The sequence below is a fragment of the Suncus etruscus genome, chromosome 10 (assembly GCF_024139225.1).
Source record: "Suncus etruscus isolate mSunEtr1 chromosome 10, mSunEtr1.pri.cur, whole genome shotgun sequence".
Lineage (NCBI taxonomy): Eukaryota > Metazoa > Chordata > Mammalia > Eulipotyphla > Soricidae > Suncus > Suncus etruscus.
The window spans coordinates 50,874,477-50,899,071 of NC_064857.1; the positions used below are offsets into that span (position 1 = coordinate 50,874,477).

Below are 24,595 nucleotides of genomic sequence, written 5' to 3' on the forward strand. Positions count from 1 at the left end.
TCACTCGAGGAGCCTGGATGATCTAGGTTCAGATCCAGGACTCCAAGTGCCTCTCTTCAGATGATGCATCTGGGATGGTTGGGAGGGCAGGTATGTCAGGATGGGAGACAGGCAGGGCCTAGGGTTTGGGGAAAGTGAGTGTTGAGTCATGCTGGGAGCCTGTAGGATCCACATTCTGATCCAGGACTCGATTATTTTTTTATTAATACATCATAAATGAGATGTTTTGAAAATTTTCTTTCTCTTCTGCTTCATTAATAATATAAGAACGCATCAGGTTTCTCTGCACTGATTTTGTAGCCTGCTAATGTACTACATTATTTAGGTTTATTGTTTCTAGAAGTTTTTTATGAAGTTTTTAGGGTTTTCTCTTTATAGTAGCTTGTCATCTGCAAATATTTACACTTCCACTACTTGATCAATTTGAAGATCTTTGACTTCTCTTTCTTGCATAATTGCTGTTGCAAGGCTTCCAATACAGTATTGAATAGTAACTGTGAAAGAGGACATCCTTGTCTTCTCATCTTTGAGGAAAGGCTTTCCAGTATTTTCCCAGTTAAGTTGAGATAAGTTCACTCAGTTCACATTTTGCTGAGTATTTATACCATGAATAAATTTTTGCTTTTGTTTTTATTTTTAGGCCCCACCTGGTGGCGCTCAGGGTCTACTCCTGGCTTTTCGCCCAGAAATCACTCCTGGCAGGCACAGGGGACCATATGGGATGCCAGGATTCGAACCAACATCTGTCCTGAATCAGCTGCGAGCAAGGCAAACGCCCTACCACTGTGCTATTGCTCTGGCCAGTGATTTTTTTAAACTTTATTTATTTATTGATTAATTAATTGATTGGTTATTGGGCCACACCCAGCAGTGCTCAGGGGTTACTCCTGTCTCTGCACTCAGAAATTGCCCATGGCGGGCTGGGGAACCATATAGGTTGCCCAGTCGGGTCCCTCCCAGGTCAGCCGCATGCAAGGCAAACGCTCTACCTCTGTGCTATCTCTTTGGCCTGGATTTTTGTATCTTAATCAAGTGCATTGCTTGCATCTGTGGAGATGATCTACCTACCTACCTACCTACCTACCTACCTACCTACCTACCTACCTACCTACCTACCCACCCACCTACACCCACCCATCCATCCATCCATCCATCCATCCATCCATCCATCCATCCATCCATCCATCCATCTATCTATCATTTGTTTTCCTTCTGGGCCATACCTGGAGGTTCTCAGGGTTTGCTTCTGTTTCTGCACTCAGGACTTACTCCTGGTGGTGCTTGGTGGGAGGCCACCTGGGATGCTGGAATTAAACCTGGGCTGCATGCAAAGAAGTTGTGCTATTCATTGAAACTACACATTGGGGGCCGGAGAGATAGCATGGAGGTAAGGCGTTAGCCTTTCATGCAGAAGGTCATCGGTTCGAATCCTGGCATCCCATATGGTCCCCTGTGCCTGCCAGGAGTGATTTCTGAGCATGGAGCCAGGAGTAACCCCTGAGCACTGCCGGGCGTGACCCAAAAACAAAACAAAACAAAACAAAACAAAAAAAAAAAAGAAACTACACATTGTGCTATTGCTCCAGCCCCTATTTTTTGTTATCCATTTATTAATGTGGTATATATTGATTTTTATATATGGAACCATTTTTGAATGCCTGGGGTGATTGTGATGCATGATGTACTTAGCGGAGTTTTTCTTTATTATTTGCTAGGATTTTATTGGGGAAATTATACATTTATAGCCATCAAGATATTTTCTTGGGGCCAGAGAAATAGCATGGAGGTAGGGCAATTGTCTTGCATGCAAAAGGACGGTGGTTCGAATACTGGCATCCCATATGGTCCCCTGAGCCTGCCAGCAGTGATTTCTGTGATAAGAGCCAGGAGTAACCCCTGAGCGCTGCCGGGTGTGACCCAAAAATAAAAGAAATGAATATTTTCTCTTTTAGTGAAGTTTCTGACAAAGTTTGGTATCAAGAAATGTTGAGCTTCTAGGAATTGAGAGGATTCCTGTTTTTTCTACTTCCTAGAAGAACTTGAGAAGGATGAGTAGATAGATGGTCCTCTTTGAAGGTTTAGAAATATCATTATTGAATCCATCTGGCTTGAGACTTTTATTATTGACAATATTTTTTTATTGGGGGTTGGGAAGTTTGGACCATACCTGGTAGTGCTCAGGGGCTACTTTTGCTCTGTGCTTGATGGTTATTCTTGGTGATGATCAGGGGGACCAAGTGTCAGAGATTGAAATGGTGTTGGGTGTGTGCAAAGGCAACTCCTATGCTCTCTGGCCCTTTTCTATTTTCTCAAGATGTAAAATTGGTTCCTTTGCTTGTGCCTGCCTTGTTTCCTGATGAGCCTTTGTAGTTCCATCCATGAACTTCCTTATTCATACAGCTTTTGCTCTGGTTCCACATGTTCTGATTGTTTCCCCATCAGTATTTTTTCATTTGCATTTCAAACTTCTTTTCTCCCAACTTGCCTGTTCAGTGCAGTGTTATTCAGTAGTCTGTTTATCTCTAAAGTGTTTGAGTGGTTCCCAACTTATTTGCAATTTCAAAGCATGTGATCTGAGAAGGCACTTGATATAGTTTCTATTTTCTTTATTTTATGGTTTCCAAGCAACCTGGATGTTTTAAAGACATAACTTATAGTGTAATATTCCATTGCTTTGATAAAATATTTTATATAAAATTACTTAGTAGATTTTTGTTCTGGATTATTTTGGGTAGGATAGCTTTTAACCATTACTTTTTGTTGGTTATCTTCTTTCTACAGGCGTTGGAAGTAAAAGATCTTCCGGCTTTTACACTGTTTTAATGTGATAGCAGCACTGGACTAAAATGTTCCTGATGCCAGCCTCTTCAGATTTCTGTCATGGGCAGAACTTCTTAACCCAGTGGATGACCAATCCTTCTCGGGCAGGGGTCATATTAAATCGTGAATTACCCATTTTGGAAGCAGATGAAGAGAAGCATGCAGCTGGGAACCCTTCTGCCAGTTTTCCTGTCAAAGTCGCACATTTTTCAAATAGCTTCAGTTGTATAAGTGAAGAGGATTCACTTCAAGAGCAGAAATTGGATCCTCATAGCCCTCACAGACTACTCTCAGATAAATCTGAAACACATACTGTCTTGTCTTTAACTAAAAAGGGACCTCAGATAGTGGGATGTCAGGATGCTCCTGGACACTGGGAAGTTAATGGAAGTGACTTTATCTCAGAAACTGAAAGTGACAGCAAAGAAATGGCTTATAAAGACCCTCTTTTTAAAAAGCTTGAACAGGTACAATATTGTGTGAAGTGCTGTGAAATCTTCAATATACCAAAGTTTGCTTTTTGTGTAATGTGATATGTAAAAGGATGTTTAGCATGTAAAACATAAAAATAACATAATATCTTTAAGTTCCTGCCCCATTTGGCAAAGTCAAAACAGTAACGGTTGATCAAAAATGGGGGGGGGGGAAGCTGATCATTAATCTACTGAGACATTTATTTATTTGTTTGTTTGTTTATTTATCTATTTTTTGGTTTTTGGATCATACCTTGCAGTCAGGGGTTACTCCTGGCTCTATGCTCAGAAATTGCTCCTGGCAGGCTTGGGAACCCTATGGGATGCTGGGATTCGAACCACTGTCCTTCTGCATGCAAGGCAAATGCCCTTCCTCCATGCTATTTCTGGCCCATAGGATTTATGTGACTTCGTCTTCTTTTTTTATATTTTTTTTGTGACTTTCTTTCTTAGTTGAGATATTTGATGTTGTTTCCTTTATAAAAATTCAAATTTTAGGCTCTAGGGATGTGGCTCTGAAGTATAGCACTTTCCTTGCTGGGCACTGTACAGCACCCCCCAAGACTGCTGGGAGCACCCCCTGTTGCCCCTCCTAGCACTGCCAAGTGTGGCCTCAAAAACAAACAAACCAAGCCTACAAACTGGATTTTAGATTTTTGGTGGAAGTTTGGCTACTTAGGGTTCCTTTTTGAAATGGTTTGGGAAGATAGGGATGGTTTGGAGAGACTTAGGTCAATGTAAGGAACAAAGGTCAGTCAATGTAAAATTCGGAGCCGGTGGCGCTAGAGGTAAGGTGCCTGCCTTGCCTGCGCTAGCCTTGGACGGACCGTGGTTTGATCCCCTGGCGTCCCATATGGTCCCCAAACCAGGAGCAACTTCTGAGCGCATAGCCAGGAGTAACCCCTGAGCGTCACCGGGTGTGGCCCTAAAACCAAAAAAAAAAAAAATTCACTTAATAAAGTTGATTTATGTTTAAAAAGCTGAAAGAAATACAACAGAAGAAGCAGGAGCAACTGAAGAGGCAACAGTTAGAGCAACTACAGAGGCTTATGGAAGAACAAGAGAAGCTGCTTACAATGGTGTCTGGGCAGCACACATTGCCAGGTACTTCTGCTTTTTTAGGGTCCTAAGTCAATCTTTATCTGTGCACTCCTCACCACCACCCCTGCCCCCCAAATCCCATATGGTCACAACCTGCACACTTATTTACCACTGTTTTCCATCTCTGTATTCTCATTGCACTTTCCTGATTTAATAAAGTATGTGTCTTAAAATAGTCAGCACTGGGGCCAGGGAGAGTACCGCAAATAGGGCACTTTGCCTTCCATGTGGCTTACCAGAATTCAATCCCTGACATCACATATGGTCCCCTGAGCATCGCCAGGAGTGATTCCTGGTAGCCAGGAGTAACCAAAGAGCATCACCAGGTGTAGCCACCCAAAAATTAATTAAATTGATTGATTAATTAACAAAAAAGGCAGCATTAAGAAGCAAACACATTGTCCCAGCTGTTTTTCACATCATGGGACACAATCCAGTAGTAACAATTATCTGAAACAACAGGTTACAGCTATAATAGTTTCTAATGACAGAGCAAAAACAAAAATAGAAAACACCAATAAAAACTAATGAAATTTTTCTGAAAATAAGAGTGCTATTTTGAAATGCTTTTGCTACAAAGCAGTCCGATTGAAAATATTTCAAAATCACTCTCCAGATAACATTGGACACCTTAATATGCACACCAGTTCTACAAACTGATTGAGCTTACATTGAAAGAATTCTATTATCCAAGCACAGAAGATAGTTTAGTATGGTTCTGAAGCCGAGCAGAGTGGCTATATTTCTGTCTGCCTTTATAAACCAAGCATTTTTTCATTAATTAGGCATGGGTTGTAAACCAGTAGTAGCCTTAGGTTCTAGATCTTTTATTTCGCTAGGTCTTTTGAAATTTTAATTTTATAAATGAGTGCCTTTAATCTGGACACAGAGTATCTTCCAAATGTCCCAATCATATTTCAGTTCTGCTACTTCAGAATTAACTAAAATTAGTTTAGAGAATTAGTCTTAAATAAATTAGTTTACAACATATGCTAAATAACTTGTCAGACTATTAAGAGTAGAAATATATTCAACTGTTTGTATTGGTGAATAAAAAGGATATATACCTGAAATAGATGGTTCAAGATTCTTTATGGAATATGAAAAAAAGTATAAAAATAATTGTGCTACTATTTAAAGTAGAAATAGCACTAAGGTTGAGTTGACAGGGAAGCATATTTCAAAGTTACAATTAAAGCACTAACTTCTCTACAGAATAGAGAAATTGGTTACTAGGTCAATGAGATGTGGGGTTAGGATGGTGAGGCCATAGTGGAGGGAAACCAGCAACACAGTGGAACTTCTGGTGTTGAAATGTGCTTAAACCACTACATTTGAAAGTGTAAAATTATAAGCCATTATGGCCTAAATAAAATACAGAAGAAATGTAAGAAAAGGGATTAGAAACTACATGCTAAGATAAGCTACCTTCAGTGTCATTTTTGGTATTGATGCCCATATTTTCTTGCTGACCTTCTTAAATGTTAATGAACTATTTCATTTAAAACAAAAGCACTAACACTGTTAAATTATGTAGTAGTTGCTTTATTAGGGCAATGTGCTATGCCCAGTGGCGCATGTGATACAGAGGTGGAACCGTACATGGTAGACATATACTCGGCCATATTTTTTCCTGTTTGATTTTTGGTCACTTCTGGTAATGTGCAGGACTATTCTTGGCTTAGTGATATCTTGGGGGTGATTTGTCTTCTATAGTGCTTGGGGGACAGACAATAGGTTACAGATATTAACCCAGGTCTTCTGCATGTGAACCTTGTCCTTCATTCCATTGAACTTTCTCTGGCCCCTGTATACTTTGTTGGCTTCAGAACCACTTAATGCTCTTATTAAGAAACCTAAAGAGGGGCTGGAGGGGTAGCACTAGAGGTAAGGCGTCTGCCTTGCCCACACTAGCCGAGGATGGAACGTGCTCTATCCCCTGGTGTCCATACAGTCCCCCTCAAGCCAGGAGCGATTTCTGAGCACATAGCCAGGAGTAACTCCTGAGCGTCACCAGGTGTGGCCCAAAAACCAAAAAAACAAACAAACAACAAAAAACAACCGAAAGAATATTCATCATGGGGCCGGAGAGATAGCATGGAGGTTAGGTGTTTGCCTTTCATGCAGGAGGTCATCGGTTCGAATCCCGGCGTCCCATATGGTCCCCCGTGCCTGCCAGGAGCAATTTCTGAGCCTGGAGCCAGGAATAACCCCTGAGCACTGCCTGGTGTGACCCAAAAACCAAAAACCAAAAAAAAAAAAAAAAAGAATATTCATCATATGTATTTATAGTATTGATAGTTTCTATAATAGACATTAAGGCAAATGTCAACAATTCATTTAAATAATACCCAACTGTATATTATCAATAACATTTTGGGGTGTGTGTGTTTTGGCCAACAATTTCTGGCACCACTTATGATCAACAGAGCTTCTGCCATATGGAACATGAATGTGTGAACCTTCCAGATATGTGTGATATACTTACTGTCTGCCCATGCTTCATATGTAAGCATATGCATGATGAATATTTGAGTCAAAACATTTCACAATTCTTGTGAATATACTTTCCTAAAAAGGGGGGAAATTACTATTACTTAGTGGTTGGGGGCTCTTAGGGCACAAAGCATACTACAGAAAAACCATTGACTGTGTTGATTTTTACAATTGCAAGGTGTAACTCTTCTGCCTGATAATCAGAGCCCGAAGTATAGATCTCCAGGAAATTCTGCCACCATAGAGAAAACCACCCCTTTGTCATCATCTGTCTACCAGAATCAAACACGAGGAAAAATGTCCAATTCCAATTTTATATCTGATGAACAAAACAACTTCAGTAGAAGTATTCATGAGGATTTTGTTTCAAATGTAAAGAATAGTGCTTCTCCCAGTTTGTTTTATGGGGCAAAATACGAAGAAGCTCCCTTTAGAAAGAAAGAAGAAAATTGTAATGACTCTGGAGGTGAGTTACTTAGATTTGCTTCCTGTATTTAACTGTTACCAAGTTGTCCTAAGACAAAATGAGCCCTTCATGCATTTTTCTTATGTTTCCTATGGCTTTAGTTAATAATATAAGGCCATATGTGGTCCAGCATGTCTTTGGATTGGATATCTGATGTGGAATTTTTGACTTTCCAAGAACAGTATTTATGCGAACTTCAGACTTACCTAGTTCGTGGGGGGGGGGGGTCATCAAAAGAGGAAGCAGTGGGTTCTGAACATACTATTTTCTTTGAGTGCTTCAAAATAAGTGATTTAAAATGTATGTGGTAGTGGGGCCAGAGAGATAGCATGGAGGTAAAGCGTTTGTTTGCCTTTCATGCAGAAGGTCATTGGTTCGAATCCCGGCATCCCATATGGTCCCCCGAGCCTGCCAGGAGCCATTTCTTAGCACGGAGCCAGGAGTAACCTGCCAGGAGCAATGCCGGGTGCGACCCAAAACAAAAACAAAAACAAAAAAAAAAAAAAAGAAAAAATGTATGTGGTAGTAAGTAATATGATAGGAAATGTAAAATATGAAAAATAGGTGAGTGATGGGAGTTATTTCTTATGAAAGGCATTCCAGGACAAGAGAGAGATTACAGGAGACCAAGCAGTTGGCTTCCCTGCATCCATATTAACTGGGCCCCTGCTTTGAATTTCTGGCACCACATGTGTTCCCCTGATCATTCTCAGGGTCACTCATGAGCACAGAACTTGGAGTAGTTCCAGTCTATATCAAATTTGGCCCCCAGCTTCACTTCCATTACAGAAAAACATTCCCGTTGATTAGGGGAAGTTTCACTATGTATTTCTAGTACCCAGCCTGATCCCAGAAAACTGGCTCTCAGTGTGAAGGTCAAAAGTCATGGAATTCACTTCTGTATGCACAACTTTCCTTTCCTACTTATTTTATTTTGATGTGCCAGGATTGAGCCAACGCCTCACACATATGGGTAAGTGGTCTGCTACTGAGCTTCTTTCTGCTTTTAAAAAAACATAGAATAGAGCAGGAGAGAGAGCACAGTGGTAGGGCGTTTGCCTTGCATGCAGCTGATCCAGGATAGAAGGAGGTTCGAATCCCAGCATTCCATAAAGTCCCCTGTAGAAGTTTATATTATCCTAAAAGTTCCTTGTTAAAATAAAATGTTCTTGTAAGCTCAGATTTTATTTATTTATTTTTTGTTTGTTTGTTTTTTTTGTTTTTTTTGGGTTACACCTTGCAGCACTCAGGAGTTACTCCTGGCTCTATGCTCAGAAATCACTCCTGGCAGGCTCAGGGGACCAGATGAGATGCCCGGATTCGAACCACTGACCTTCTGCATGCAAGGCAAACACCTTACCTCCATGTTATCTCTCTGGCCCCCTAAGCTGAGATTTTAACCAAGTTCATGTATTACATTTGTACTCTGTACCGTTTTTTTGTCCTTTTGTTTTTAGGCCACACCTAGCCTTGCTCAGGGTTAGGGCTACGGTTAGGATTCGGTCCTGGCTCTGTACAGAAGTTGTTCCTGGGAGGGCTCAGGGAATTCATCTGCAGTTCTGGGATCGAACCTGGGCCTATGTGCAAAGCTCAGAGGCCTACCTCTCTCACTGAGCTACCTCTCTGCCCCATTTTCATCTATTCTAATTTAGTTAAGTACATTTTAGGGGTCCATGGAGATACCATAGGGCTGGCACACTACCCTTAGTTTCTTCCCTGGCATTGTAGGGCCTCCTTGGTGGCCGCGATTCTGCTTCGGGAGCCCCCTCAAAAATACTAAAACAATTGAAAGACCTGCATATTCTCCATAGTATTAGCTCTTTGAGGAATGTTGCATTTTAGTGTTTTATAGGTTTTTTTTTTTTTAAATCCAAGAAGGCCTAAAAATTCTAAAATCTTTGGCATATAATACTTTTAATTTAATTTAATTTTATTTTTTGGAGAACTCTTCAGCATATAATATTTTTATAGCTAAATATATTGCATAATAACTTGTAAAATGCTTAATTTTTTTTTCTCCAACTAACTTGTTCCTAATTTTTATCCTAGGGGAAGAAGGAGTTTTACCATGTTGGGAGAAAGAGACAGAACAGTTTCGGGAAGGGAGTGAGGTGAACTTTAAAAAAAAAAAAGTTGCTGACTCCTCAGAAGTGGTTAATATTGAAGAAAGGTATTATCTTTGTTGAAAGGAATAGAAATGACAGTTTATTTTCTTTATCTAAGTACATTTATTTCACATATTTCAAAGCATCTTATTTTAAATGTACATTTAAAAAGAATGGGATTCTTTTTTTTTTATTAAATCATTGTGAGGTTCAGAGTCGTTGATAGTTGAGTTTTGGTAATTTAATGTTCCAGCACCTATTCCTTCACCAGTGTTCATTTCTTGTCTCCAGTTTCCCCAGTAGAGATGGGAGGCCATCTCTATTCTCAGCCTGCCTTTATGGCAGACATTTCCTCTGTCTCTCTGTTTCTCCTTTTTTTTTTTTGGTAAAATATTGGTTTGTAATATAGTAATTCAATAGTAATTGAAGAGGTATCATGTGTATTACTTTATTTTCTTGTTTGTTTTTTGTTTTTGGGCCATACCCGGCTGTGCTCAGGGTTTACTCCTGGCTATTCGCTCAGAAATCACTTCTGGCAGGCTCGGTGGGTCATATGGGATGCTGGGATTTGAACCACCATCCTTCTGCGAGCAAGGCAAATGCTCTACCTTCATGCCATCTCTCTGGTCCCCGACTTTATTTTCTTTTAGCACCCAGTTCTTGTCCAGAGTAATTATTATTGTCATAGTGGTCCCTCTAGAAATGGGACAGTTTGACCAATCATTGACCAATCACTTTTTACTTTGCTTGAATTATTTTTTTGTTTTTGTCTTTGTTTTGTTTTGTTTCTGGGCCCTAACCAGCAATGCTTAGGGGTTAGTCCTGGCTCTGCGCTTAGGAATCACTCCTAGCATGCTTGTAGGACCATATGGGATGCTGGGATCTAACCCTGATCAGCTGTGTGCAAGGCAAATGTCCTACCTGCTTTACTATCTGGCTCTGCTTGAATTTACATTGTGTGTGTGTGTGTGTGTGTGTGTGTGTGTGTGTTTTGGGCCACACCCTGTGGCACTCTAGTTACTCCTAGCTCTGAGCTCAGAAATCACTCCTGGCAGGCTTGGGGTGCTGGGGGTTGAACCTGGGTGTAAAGCAAACTCCCTATTCATTATGCTATCCCTCCGGCCCCCGTGAATTTACTTTTATTATAAGTTTGAAGATACAAACTATTATAGTTATCAGCAACAGAAAAAGGTTGGGGATATGGTCAATTTATGTTTGATATCGAAGTAGTAGCTAGAAGTGCTTTGTAACATAAGAAAGATATCTTGGGGTCAGAGAGATAGCACAGCGGTAAGGCATTTGCCTTGCATGCAGAAGGATGGTGGTTCGAATCCTGCCATTCCATATGGTCCCTTGAGCCTGCCGGGGGCAATTTCTGAGCGTAGAGCCAGGAGTAGCCCGAGTGCTGCTGGGTGTAAACCCCCCCCCCCCCAAAAAAAAGGAAAGATATCTTAATACAGTTAATCTCAAAGAGTGAATCCTGTATTGGAGAAGAGAAATACTAGAGCCTCTAGTTTGATGTTACTATCAAATTACATTTTTTTTAAAAAGTCTTTGGTTTTTTTGGGTAACACCTGGCAGTGCTCAGGGGTTACTCCTGGCTCTGCGCTCAGAAATTGCTCCTGTCAAGCTTGGAGGACCATATGGAATGCTGGGAATTGAACCTGGGTCCAGGTTGACTTTGTGCAAGGCAACTGCCCTACCACTGTACCATTGATCTGGCCCCTAAAGAAATTTCTTAAAAATATATATTTGAGGGGGCCGGAGAGATAGCATGGAGGTAAGGCGTTTGCCTTTCATGCAGAAGGTTGTTGGTTCGAATCCCGGCATCCCATATGGTCCCCCGAGCCTGCCAGGAGCAATTTCTGAGCATGGAGCCAGGAGTAACCCCTGAGCGCTGCCAGGTGTGACCCAAAAACCAATATATATATATATATATATATATATATATATATATATATATATATATATTTGATTATTTAGATATGTAGAAATGGCATATTGTATCCGTTACCCAAAAGGTTAGCTAGACCTCAGCAGGTACCTTAGTGCTACTGCTACTGAACCTTGGGTGGAGTGCTGTGAATGCCTGTGTTTTAGAAGATGGAGGGCCAGTGTAGTGTTCACCAGATTTCTTGAAGCATATCTGAAAACTGCAAAGGTTAGTTTTCAGTGAAGTCAGGGCATATTAGACATATTAAATGTAGAATACCATTTGATCTGCATACTAAATGATTTTTTTTTTCTCATGAGCAGGCCAATTAAAGCTGCTATTAGAGAAAGGAAGCAGACATTTGAAGACTATTTAGAAGAACAAATTCGGTTGGATGAACAGGAAATGAAACAAAAACAGCTAAGGGTTAGCATTCTGCTATTTTGCTTAAATTATTGGAAACTTTAGAAATTTGTATATAATTTGTTTTAACATAATTTTCTTTTTTTTAAAAAATAATTATCTTTATTTAAACACCGTGATTACAAATATAATTGTAGTTGTATGATTACAGTCATTAACATAATTTTCTATAAAAATAACTAATTCCTTGAGTTTACCAGAATTAATTAAAATACTCTTTAATTTTAGGAGGCAGAAGGACCATTGCTAATCAAGGCAAAACCTAAACGGCCATTTTTAAAACGAGGAGAAGGCTTAGCTAGATTTACTAATGCTAAGTCTAAACTTCAGAAAGGAAGAGAAGGCATAGTAGAGAATAACCAGAACATTTCAGAGGATCAACCTATGTTTAAAGCAGACAGACAGCAGTGCCAACGAAAAACTGCTTGCCTCAGTAAAGAACTGAGTACAGAGAGTCCCATTATAAAGAGCAATAATCTTAGACCCAAGACTGGCTCTGTCCCACTCGGAAAGAAGCCAAAAGTATTTAAGAATAACAGGAAAAGCCTTTCTCCACCTGGAATTAAAATTCCAGTGGAAAAGAAAAGTGACGGACAGTTTAGAGACCAGAACAAATCAGAAAAGAAACTTGGATCGAATAATAAAGAAAATGTACCTGAGTGTCTAAAGCCTTCTAAGATTGCTGGCAAAGTATGTAGTAAAACACAAAGGAAAGACAAACCACCTCTTCCGTTGGGGCCTGTCAGTGGCAAGACTTCTCCGAGTGAGACCGTGAGATTAACAGAATCTTCTCTGGACTTTTCCCTCCAGAAAAGGTTGGAGAATTGGGAACAAGAAAAGGAAAGGGAAAATTTAGAATTAGACGAATTTTTGTTTCTAGAACAAGCCGCTGATGAAATATCATTTTCTAGTAATTCTTCTTTTGTACTGAAGATCTTGGAGAGGGACCAGCAGCTGTGCCGCGGTCACCGGCTGTCTTCTACCCCTGTTCAAGCTATGCAGCCGGAAAACATGACACCAGACACCATTGATCAGTGCATTCAGAACGAGCCTCTGGGTGGCCCTGATTGTGAAAATCGGGAGGAGTGTGAGGTTGCACCCAGACAAGAAGACCCCACGTTCCTCTCTAATGGGCTAAGGGAACAGTCCTGTAAACCCAGTAGGAAAGCATTTCAAAAGAGCATGTGTGGGAATCAGACTTCATGGGGTGTGAGCAATGAAGAAGGTGCAACAGACAGTGATAGTAGCACTAATTCTGATGACCTGGATGTCACCATAACGCCCACCCCTGAGGATAAAGAAAGAGCTTCCAGCTGCAGAAGAGATAGCCCAGAGGTCTCTGACAGCGGGAGACCATTCCATGAAGTCAGGACTCAAAGAGTTGCTGAAAGGAGAGAGGGTGGTCTGGATTTGTCTGATAAGGATTATAGTAGTGATGAGTCCATCATAACAGAAAACTTGGAAAATACAGCTGTAGATACCAGTAAAATTGACTTTGATGACGAAAGATCTTGGACAGACTTGGAAGAAAATTTGTTTAAGAAGGATGTTGTTATTCGCGGGAATGAAGCCGGCTATGGGACTCCCCAGGCAGTCTATTCTGTGAAAGGTGAAATTTGTGCACCAGATAAAACAATAAAAAGGAAGGTTGCCCCAGTGAAAAAGGGGGAAGAAACAAGCAAATCCAGCAGGAATTCAAGTCCTCCCACATCAGATCTGATGATTAAACTGTTCCCTGCTTTGAAACCAAAACCGAAATCAGACGCACGCTTGGGAAGTGAATCCAAGTTAAATCAAAGTCAAGACCAACCATCTGGTAAGTCAGAGCATTATCACTTGGGTCAGTGTTAGAAGTTCAACATTCTTATCAGTATCATCAGAATACTTGAAGTCATTGTCCTGTTAGTTGCTCTGAAGTCAAATTAGTAGATGATTCGTTAAAATTTGGTTTGATTTATCGATCTAAATGATAGTTATTAGAGATTTTGATGAATCGTACATGTAGAAATTTTTCAAATTTCTTTTATAAATTTTATAAATCCTATAAATTTTTTTTAATAACCACCGAGTACCCAGTTTCTGGTTTGTTTTGTTTGTCAGTTGAAGTTTTGCATACTTTCTTTCATGTGTGTGCTTTGGTGGGGGTGGTTTTAGTCACACTCAGGTGATGTTCAGGGGTTACTACTCTTGGCTCTGCACTCAGGAATTACTCCTGGTAGTGCTTGGGGGACCATATGGGATCCTATGGATTGAACTGGGATTGGCCATGTAAGGCAAGCAACCTATACTATCTGGCCCCTGTGAATGCTTTTTTTTTTTTTTTTTGGATTTTGGATCACACCTGGCAGCACTCAGGGGTTCCTCCTGGCTCTATTCTTAGAAATTGCTCCTGGCAGGCTCAGGGGACCATATGGGACACCGGGATTCGAACCACTGACCTTCTGCATGCAAGGCAAACACCTTACCTCCATGCTATCTCTCCGGCCCCCCTGTGCATGTTTTTTAAAATTTACTTCTTTTGGGGGCTGGTGAAGTGGCGCTAGAGGTAAGGTGTCTGCCTTGCAAGCGCTAGCCAAGGAAGGACCTTGGTTCGATCCCCTGGCGTCCCATATGGTCCCCCCAAGCCAGGGGCAATTTCTGAGCGCTTAGCCAGGAGTAACCCCTGAGCATCCAACGGGTGTGGCCCGAAAAACCAAAAAAATAAAAATTCACTTCTTTGTTTTTGCTCTACTTTGTTTTTGTGGTGCTTAGGGGTCATTTCTGCTGTGGCTTCAGGGATCATAAGTGGTGTTGGGGATTGAACCCTGGTTAGCCACAGGTTAAAGCAAGTACTTTACCTGCCTCTTATAACACATTTTTATTTATTTATTTATTTATAATCTTTTTTTAAAATAATATCTTTATTTAAGCACCATGATTACAAACATGTTTGTAGATGGGTTTCAGACCTAGTACACCTCCCTTCACTAGTGCAACTTTCCCACCACCAATGAATCCTAACTCCCTCATCCACCACCCCTTGCCTGTATTTGAGACAGGCATTTTATTTTCTCACTCACTACCATTGTCACGGTACTTCTTGGTGTAGTTATTTCTCTAACTACTCTGACCACTCTTTGTGGTAAGCTTCATATCGGGAGAGAGATAGACACAGAATAGTCTCACTCATCTATGGGATTTAAGAAAAATAAAAGACATTATTGTAATAATTCCTAATGACAATAGAGATGAGGGCATAAGGACTGCCCCTTATAACAGATATTTTTGTTTTTGTTTTTGTTTTTGGGTCACACCCGGCAGCGCTCAGGGGTTACTCCTGGCTCTGTGCTTAGAATTCGCTCCCGGCAGGCTCAGGGGACCATATGGGATGCTGGGATTCGAACACCAACCTTCTGCATGCCTTACCTCCATGTTGTCTCTCTGGCCCCATAACAGATTTTTTATTTGTTTGTTTTGGGGCCATACCTTGAGTTTTTCAGAGGTTAATCCTGGTTCTACACTCAGGAATCATTTTTGTCACAGCTTGGTGCTTGGATTGGCCTTGTGCAATACAAGCACCTACTCGCTATATCTCTGCACCCCTTATAATAAATTTTGAATAGTGTATAAGAACATAAACAGCAGCCTGTATGTAATGGCTGTAAAGTATTTATTGATGTTTTGGACTTTTTAAACTTACATTGGAAAAATTTTCTTTGAGACGTGGTGCATAATAAATTTTGAATGCCTTTGCAAAGGATAGGTGCTCTGCAATATAAATAAACTATTTTGAAGAATATTTCTTTTTTTGTTTGTTTGTTTTTGATTTTTGGGCCTTAAGCAGTGGTGCTCAGGACTTACTCCTACTCTGTCATCAGTAGGAGTGATTCCACCACTCCTAACACTCCCTTTTTTCTTTTTTTCTTTGGTTTTTGGCCACAACCAGCAGCATCACTCAGGGGTTACTCCTGGTTCTGTGCTCAGAAATTGCCCCTAGCAGGCTTGAAGGACCATATGGGAAGCCTGGGATTGAACCCAGGTCTGTCTTGGGTCAGCTGCATACAAGGCAAACACCCTACTCTTCCTCACACTCCTGTACTCAGGGATCACTCCACTGTACAGGGCATTGTAGGGGCACTGGGGAACTGAGCTGATCGCATTATAAGGCATATGTCCTACCCACTATACTAGTTTTATTGGTTCTAGAATACTTTTATTTTAAAATAAATTTAGCCAAACACAGGTCACTTAAAAATATAATTTAAGGAATATTTGTTTTTCTTTTTTATTTCTGTATTTCTGGGCTTCCCAAGACGTGCTCAGGAGACCTGGGGTTTCTTTCTATCATTTAGCTGCCTGGATAGAAACTCACTGTTGGGTCTGAGCATGTGACCACTGCTTGGACCCTTGGTACCAGGGGGTGAGCCACTGCAGTGATTCACTGTAGGGCTGGGACCCTCTATGATGGGTCTGCCTTAATGCTCTGCGGTCAAATTGGGGACAAATCCATGCTTTTCTCTCCCAGCACCTAAACAAAATACATTTTTTCCAAGTAGTCCTTGCAGGAAGCTTGGTGGCATCATATACAGAAATAAACATATTTTTGACTGATCTACACAAAATGTAACTGTGATATAATTTTGAGATATATATATATATATTTTATGGTTTTGGGGCCACACCCGATGACGCTCAGGGGTTACTCCTGGCTATGCGCTCAGAAGTCGCTCCTGGCTTGGGGGACCATATGGGATGGCGGGGGATCAAACCACGGTCCTTCCTAGGTCGCTGGCAAGGCAGACACCTTACCTCTAGCGCCACCACGCCGGCCCCTTGATATATTCTTGTAGTTTTTTCCTTTGGCAATTTTATGTAGTAGATATGAAAACTTGCTTCGTTTTCTTTTGACTAGGAGATACATGCATACATATATATACATATGTGTATATGTATACATATATATATATATATATATATTTTTTTTTTTTTTTTTTTTTTGCTTTTTGGCCGCACCTGACTGTGCTCAGTGGTTACTCCTGGCTCTGCGATCAGAAAGTGCCCATGGCTGGCTGGAGGGGGGCATATGGGATGCCGGAATCAAACCTGGGTTTTTTTTTTTTTTTTTTTTTTTTTTGGTTTTTGGGCCACACCCGGTAATGCTCAGGGGTTACTCCTGGCTATGTGTTCAGAAGTTGCTCCTGGCTTGGGGGACCATATGGGACACCGGGGGATCGAACCGCGGTCCGTCCAAGGCTAGCGCAGGCAAGGCAGGCACCTTACCTTTAGCGCCACCGCCCGGCCCCCAAACCTGGGTTTTTACCAGGTCAGCTGTGTGCAAGGCTACTGCCCTATCGCTGTGCTATCACTCTGGCTTCCTGAGTTATCAATTTTTGTACGAATATAATTCATATGATTTTGTAAGTTCTTCCACTAGTTACTTTATAATTAGATTGCTTGGCCAAAAAACGTGGGATTTATTTTCCAGAAGCATAGTTGAAAGACAGTAGGCTTTAATATATAAAGAAAAAAAGTTTGTATGTCTTTAGATTTTAGTGGGGACTAAACTTTGATTTTTTTTTTTTTTTGGGCCACACCCAGTAACGCTCAGGGGTTACTCCTGGCTATGTGCTCAGAAGTTGCTCCTGGCTTGGGGGACCATATGGGACACCGGGGGATCGAACCGCGGTCCGTCCAAGGCTAGCGCAGGCAAGGTAGGCACCTTACCTTTAGCGCCACCGCCCGGCCCCGCTAAACTTTGATTTTGATGTTTATATTCTTTTAGTTTTTATGAATAACTTTTTCTTTTGTCCGTGTGTGTGTGTGTATGTGTGTGTGTGTGTGTGTGTGTGTGTGTGTGTGTATTTTGGGGCCACAACCAGCAGTACTCAGGGCTTATTCCTTGCTTTGTATTCAGGGATCACTCCTGGCATTGCTTGGGGGACCATATGTAGTACCAGGGATCAAACCTGGCTGGGTTGGCCACTTGCAAGGCAAGTGCCTTCACCCCTGTATTATCTCTGGGACCCTGTCATATTTCATTCTTATGTTTATATACTCCCCATATTGATTTTTTTTAAAAACTTGATTGGAATGATTTTGTATATAATATTTACCTCACTCTCATATTGATACTCACCTGAGGTAGAAACTTTGATTCTTAAATTTAGATTAGTTTTTTTCTTGGAAAATCAAGCAATTCAATTTTTTCCTTTTTGTTTTTTGAAGGGTTACTTCTAGTCCTATTTTACTAGTACATGTATTTACCATATTTTTGGCTCTCAGTGTTAATAGCTAATTTTTGCTGATGAATGTTGGAAATTTAGTTTTTGGTTCTATTTTATAGGTGACAGTGCTCGATCTCAAGCTTTGAGAGAGAAAGTTACTGAATTGGAAACAGAAATAGAAAAATTTAAAGCTGAGAACACATCTTTAGTTAAACTTCGCATGGAACAAGAAAGTTCTTTGGAAAAACTCAGGCAAGTTTGCATCAGTAAGTTGGAATAAAATAAACAGTGACTTTTGGTTGTCTCTTTAAAATTTTATCTGAACTTGGGGCCAGAGCGGTGGTGCTAGAAGTAAGGCATCTGCCTTGAAAGCACTAGCCTAGGATGGACATGGTTTGATCCCTAGGCGTCCCATATGGTCCCCCAAGCCAGAAATGCATATCTGATGCAAATCCAGGAGTAACCCCTGAGCGTCAAATGGGTGTGGCCCCCCCAAAAAAAAACAACAAAAAATTTTTTTTAATCTAAACTTGTGGCTGGAGAGATAGCACAGCTGTAGGGCATTTGCCTTGCATGAGGCCAACCCAGAATGGATCTGGGTTCGATCCCTGGCATCCCATAGAGTCCCCCAAATCTGCCAGGAGTGATTTCTGAACTCAGAGCCAGGAGTATAAACTCTGAGCGCTGCCAGGTGTGGCTCTAAAACCAAAAAAAATAAAAAAAGTTTTTTTAAATTTAAACTTAGAAACTTTTGTTTTTTATTCTTCAATAATGGTTCATTTTTAAATTTTGCTTTCTGACTTTGTACTGTGTCTTCAATACTTTGACAACAATTTTCTGCTCCTCAATAAGGGAAAGCACGCTTGATCCTGTCTGGACACATCAGACAGAGAACCACTGTAGGCTGGCTGACGTGTTTCTTTGTTTTCGACAGCCTCTTAAGAACTTTGGGTCTCACAGCACAAACTCCTCAAAGTTGGCCCAGGCCACACCACATTCGATCTTGGGCACCCTCCTTCAGATTTCAACTTATGATCTTATACCTTTTAGCTTTTAAAATATGGATCAAGTTTATTAACAATTTCATAATTGGGACCAGAACAGTACTACAGCTGGTAAAGCCCTTATGAAGTTGATCCAATTCAATTCTTGGGACCTTATATGATCCCTCAACTGCTATCAGAGTGCAGAGCCCTGAGCACTGCTGGGTGTAGCCCAAAATCAAACAAACAAAAAATCCTTAGACCTTGTTCTCCTTTGCACTTATATAATCTTTGGATCAAAAAAAAAAATTGGGATTGAAGCATTAGTACAAGAGGTAGGGTATTTGCATTGCAAATTACCTGGGTTGCAATCCCCAGCATGCTATATGGTTCCCCAAGACTACCAGGAGTAATTCCATAGTACAGAGCCAGTAGTAACTCCTGAGCACTGATGGCTGTGGCAAAAAAAAAAAAAAAAAAGCTTCTGGGACAAAAAGCTTCTTAGAGGCATTCAGAATGGCTCAGCATTTGACATACTATCCTCAGCTTTTCTACGAGATAGCCTTCATACACCTTGATCTCTATTTTCACTGGTGTGCTATAAAATTATTGAATTGGTCTCTTTAGAACAGAGCTTCCTGGAGTGGACAATACTGCCCCTTGGTGTTGGAAAAGATCTTGGTGCAATTGGGGGTTGCTTACAATTAAGTCCATTTCCAGAAGGGTGCTGAATGGTTTTTATTTTTTCTGAAAAATACTTGTAGACTAAGTTTGGGAATTGCTGCTTTAGATGATAACAGAATTTGGTTCTTTCAGGAAAGAAATTGCAGACTTTGAACAACTTAAAACAAAAGAATTGGCTCAAATAGAAGAGTTTAAAAAGGAGGAAATGAGGAAATTACAAAAGGAACGTAAAGTTTTTGAGAAGTATGCTACAGTTGCAAGAGCTTTTCCAGATAAAAAGGAACGTGAAGAAATACAGGTATGTCATTTTTTAAATATTTCACTAATACGGGGCCGGGCAGTGGCGCTAGAGGTAAGGTGCCTGTCTTGCCTGTGCTGGCCTTGGATGGACCGCGGTTCGATCCCCCGGTGTCCCATATGGTCCCCCAAGCCAGGAGGGACTTCTGAGCTCATAGCCAGGAGTAACCCCTGAGCGTCACCGGGTATGGCCCAAAAACCAAAAAAAAAAAAAAAAAAAATCACTAATACAATTTTTTGGAGGGGCGGACACACACAAAGATGCTCAGGGGTTACTCCTGGCTCTGCACAGAAATTATTCCTGGAAAGCTTGGGACCCATATGGGATGTCAGGGATTGAACCTGGATTGTTTGTGTGTAAGGCAAATGCCCTACCTGTTGTGCTTTTGCTTCAGCACTGTCATATCATTTTTTGTTGTTGTTGTTGGCCACACCTGACAGTGCTCAGAACTTATTCCTGGCTGTGTGCTCAGGCACTATTCCTGGTGATGCTTTGGGAATCTTACACTCAATGTTAAAGAAAAATTGGGTAATTAGTCTTTGGTTCAACAAATAATTGATAAGATACTGCATCAGAAAGATCTGTTATCACCTACTTTTTAAGAAGCAAAACAGGTTCGTTCCTTTTTTGGCTTTTTCTCTAGCAGTTCTTATTTCCATAACTTTAAAACAGCAAAACTTCTTTAAAATGTCTGTGTTAACTGTCTCCACATGGTGCCTGTTTTCTCATGCCGAAGAGAGGTTTCCTTCCACTTTGCTGCCCTGAAACTGCCTTGTCTTAATCTCCATCCTCCTTGATATTTGGCCTGGGGGCCAGTTCTCAGATCTCTTTCTATGTGTCCTCCTGCAAATAAATTTTCTTTAAGTACACACAGAAAACACCACCCAAAGTATCCAAGGCTCCTGCTAGTTCCCATCATACTAAGTACTCCTGGAGTGGGTCATACCCCCCCAGAGAGAAGCACTGCTTGGCATCCTTCCTTAGCTCTCAGCCAGGCCCACGCCTTGGGATGACAAGTCCCATGTAGGTAGCCTCATCTTTTTTTTTTTTTTTTTTGTGATTTTTGGGTCACACCCGGCTGTGCTCAGGGGTTTTTCCTGGCTTTGTGCTCAGAAACTGCTCCTGGCAGGCACGGGGGACCATATGGGACGCCGGGATTCGAACCGATGACCTTCTGCATGAAAGGTAAACGCCTTACCTCCATGCCATCTCTCCGGCCCCAGGTAGCCTCATCTTTACTTGATTCAGTCCTTGGTCTTGATTTCTCCCCGGGAATACCTGCATTTACATAATTTAGTCTCTGTAAACAACACCATTTCTTTAACCCTGTTTCTTACAATCGCCAGAAAGAATTTTCAGAGAAGATAGTTTTGAATCTTCTTTGTTGTTGTTTATTTGGCCACACTCAGGGGTACTCAGCTGACTCCTGGCTCTTTTGGGATTCCTCCTGGCAGGGTTTGGGGGACCATTTGTAATGCCAGTTATAGAACTGGGTTGGCCACATGCAAGGCAAAAAGTGCCTTAACCCGTGCACCCCTCTCTTAGTGCTGTGGCGTAGAATCTTTTATTTTCTTCCTTTACTCATCTTATGTTCTCTTAGTCATGATTCCTTGTTAACTTTTTCTTTAACTGATTTCTCTATTTCATGCTTTAGCTTACTCTTCATTTGTATTATTACCGGAAGGCAGCACTATTGTGGACTGATAGGTGGTGTCTGTCTCCTTTTCCTCCTGATTTCTTGAAGATAATTTTGTTCTCAGCATGAGGTGGAGGCTCCAGCTTGAACTCCTATTCTTTTTTTACTGACAACCAAACAAAATAGCCAATGTTACTGAAATGTGAATGGCTAAGCCTTCTCATCCACAGCGGTGGCTGTTTTAGTTTGACCATTTAACTCATATCTCTTCATTGGTTGCACTGCTTCCATTCAAGTAATTAAAAAAATTGTCGTTGAAGGCTCTGAAGCAACAAGTAGCAGATTTACAGGAAGATTTGAAAAGAAAGGAAGCAAAATGGTCAAGTACACATGGCCGTCTGAGGAGCCAGATAGAGATGTTGGTCCAAGAGAACACAGACCTCCGAGAAGAAATCAAAGTGATGGAAAGGTTAAGGCTTGATGCTTGGAAGAGAGCTGAAGCCACCGAGAGCAGCACAAAGGTGAGTGTACATTTGCCATGCATGCACGTGGCTGACTTGGGTTTGATCCCTGGCATCCTATATGGTCCCCAGAGCATGTCAGGAGTAATTTCTGAGTGCAGGGTCAGGATTAACTCCTGAATGCTGCTAGATTGGCCCAAAACAAAAAATGTTTTGGGGGGGCCGGAGAGATAGCATGGAGGTAAGGCGTTTACCTTTCATGCAGAAGGTCATCGGTTCGAATCCCGGCGCCCCATATGGTCCCCCATGCTTGCCAGGAGTGATTTCTGAGCACGGAGCCAGGAAAATCCCCTGAGCACTGCCGGGTATGACCCAAAAACCAAAAAAAAAAATTTGGGGGGCTGGAGGTAGAATGCTTGCCTTGCACACAGCGGACCCAGCTAAATTCTGGTGCCACATATGGTCACCCAAGGCCCCACCAGGAGTGATCCCTGAGTGAAGAGTAAGGAGTAAGTCCAGAGAATTACCAGGTATAGACCCAAATCAAAAACAACAAAATTTATTTTTTATTGATCTTTTTAAGAGACTGGCTAGTTTTGTAGAATGTCCCATATTTTAAAAGGCTTTGAAGTTTGAGGCTTTTGAATTGTTGAAGATTATGAAGACAAATTATATAATTTGTTTATTAAAAAAGAATGGAATAAGGGGCTGGAACAATAGCATAGTGGGTAGGTTTTGTATTCAGCCAACCCAAATTTTATCCCTGGTATCTCAGATATTCTCCTGAGTCTGCCAGGAATGATTTCTGAAAAACAAACGAGTGGGATAAAATGAGAGGGAGGAGAGTAAGCAGGGTAGGAAGCAGAAGCTAAGGTTGTAATTTCTCTGCCATGGAGGGGTTTGTGATGGGTGGCATGTAGTGGCAAGATTCAGCTTGGTATAGGAGAGGCTGGGGAAGACAGAAAGGTCTGGTTGGAAGTGGTGAAGGGATGCAGTAGAGATGTTCGCCCTCCCTCTGGAGGACCGTGATGAGCCATTGACTGTAAGAACACGATTGAGAGAAGAGGGGCAGGGTGAGGTGAGCTAAGGAATTTGCTGCCTTTGATCAGATCCTGCTCTTCTGCTAATAGAGTAACAGCCACAGGAAACTTGTCCTCCATTGTCTGTTATCCTCTCTTTGAAGCATGAATATATTCAAAAGGGTGTGTGTATGTGTGTGTGTGTGTGTGTGTGTGTGTGTGTGTAAAAGGACAAACTAAAACACATTTATTATAAGCAGAGTTATGTTAGTTTCATTTATTGTTCTAACATGGAGACTAATAGTAATTTTATATTTAAAATCACCTCAATATAGAACTCATCAATTAGATTTCAAAACAATCAGATTTCTTCAGGAATCCAGGCAGAAAAATTCAAGAAAAAGTATTTGCCAAAACAAGGTAAGAAGGTTTTTTTTTTTTTTCCCCCAGTAATGCTATGTAAAATATTAAAAAAAAATATAGAGGGGCTTGGAGAGATAGCACAGTGGTAGGGTGTTTGCCTTGCATATGGCAGACTCAGACGGACTGGGGTTTGAACCCCAACATTGCATATGGTCCCCTGAGCCTGCCAGGAGCGATTTCTGAGCACAGAGCCAGGAGTAACTACTGAGCACCACCCGGTGTGGCCCAAAAACCAAAAAAAGCCCCCAAACAAAAAATACAAATAGAATTTACATCTAACTTAAGAAATAAAACACGGGGGAAAAAAAAAAAAAGAAATGAAACACAGAAGGGGCTAGGCCCAGTGGCCTCTGTATCTGACCTTAGTCATTCTAACGGGCCCCGCTCCACAGCCATCATTTTCCTGAAAATATAATTTTATCAAGTATGTACATCTAAAACCTAAAATAGTGATGATGACCCTGGACCCAGACCCTGCATTTCTACTCACCTCTTCTGCTCACCTCTCTGTGTTCTGCCCAGGGGGTTAGATGCTTAGAGACTGCAAGTCAGTGTTTAGTTTATGAATATCATTTAAAGAATACTGTTATGTTTATGCCTTTTTTTTTTTTTTTTTTTGCTTTTCTTTGGCCACACCTGATGACACTCAGGGGTTACTCCTGGCTATGCACTCAGAAATAGCTCTTGGTCTAAGTTAAGAGGACCATATGGGACTCCGGAGGATCGAACCGCTGTCTGTCCTAGGTTAGCGCGTGCAAGGCAAACACCTTACTACTTGTGCCACCACTCCGGCCCATTTTTATGCCTTTTATTAGGGGGTAGTCTTGTGAAGTTATTATATTTTCATTTGGAAGTCACATCTGGCAGTGCTCTGGACATATGCTAGGGGATTAATTACTCCTCCATGTGCTCTGAGGACTAAGTAGAGCCAGGAATGGAACCTTCTATCTCCCTCATCAGAGCTTTTGCTTTCACCTTGTAAGAATTTCAAAAGACTGAGAAATGGGAAGAGAGAATTGGTGTTGCATTCTTTAGTTTTTACCTGTGAGGTATAAAAGATCTTTCTTCATG

The 24,595-nt window shown here is 41.2% G+C and overlaps 1 protein-coding gene across 1 annotated transcript in view; it reads left to right on the forward strand.

Annotated features, from left to right (window-relative positions):
• The first annotated feature begins 2,785 nt into the window (after positions 1-2,785).
• Positions 2,786-24,595, forward strand: part of CENPJ (centromere protein J) — a 44,576-nt gene continuing 22,766 nt past the window's right edge. The window contains exons 1-10 of the mRNA XM_049782606.1: positions 2,786-3,287; positions 4,274-4,397; positions 7,069-7,356; positions 9,406-9,526; positions 11,718-11,820; positions 12,046-13,633; positions 18,140-18,272; positions 19,820-19,985; positions 21,942-22,142; positions 23,437-23,521. Of these exons, the coding sequence (XP_049638563.1) occupies positions 2,847-3,287; positions 4,274-4,397; positions 7,069-7,356; positions 9,406-9,526; positions 11,718-11,820; positions 12,046-13,633; positions 18,140-18,272; positions 19,820-19,985; positions 21,942-22,142; positions 23,437-23,521 (3,250 nt within the window). The 5' untranslated portion in view covers positions 2,786-2,846. The remainder of the gene's footprint in view (positions 3,288-4,273; positions 4,398-7,068; positions 7,357-9,405; positions 9,527-11,717; positions 11,821-12,045; positions 13,634-18,139; positions 18,273-19,819; positions 19,986-21,941; positions 22,143-23,436; positions 23,522-24,595) is intronic.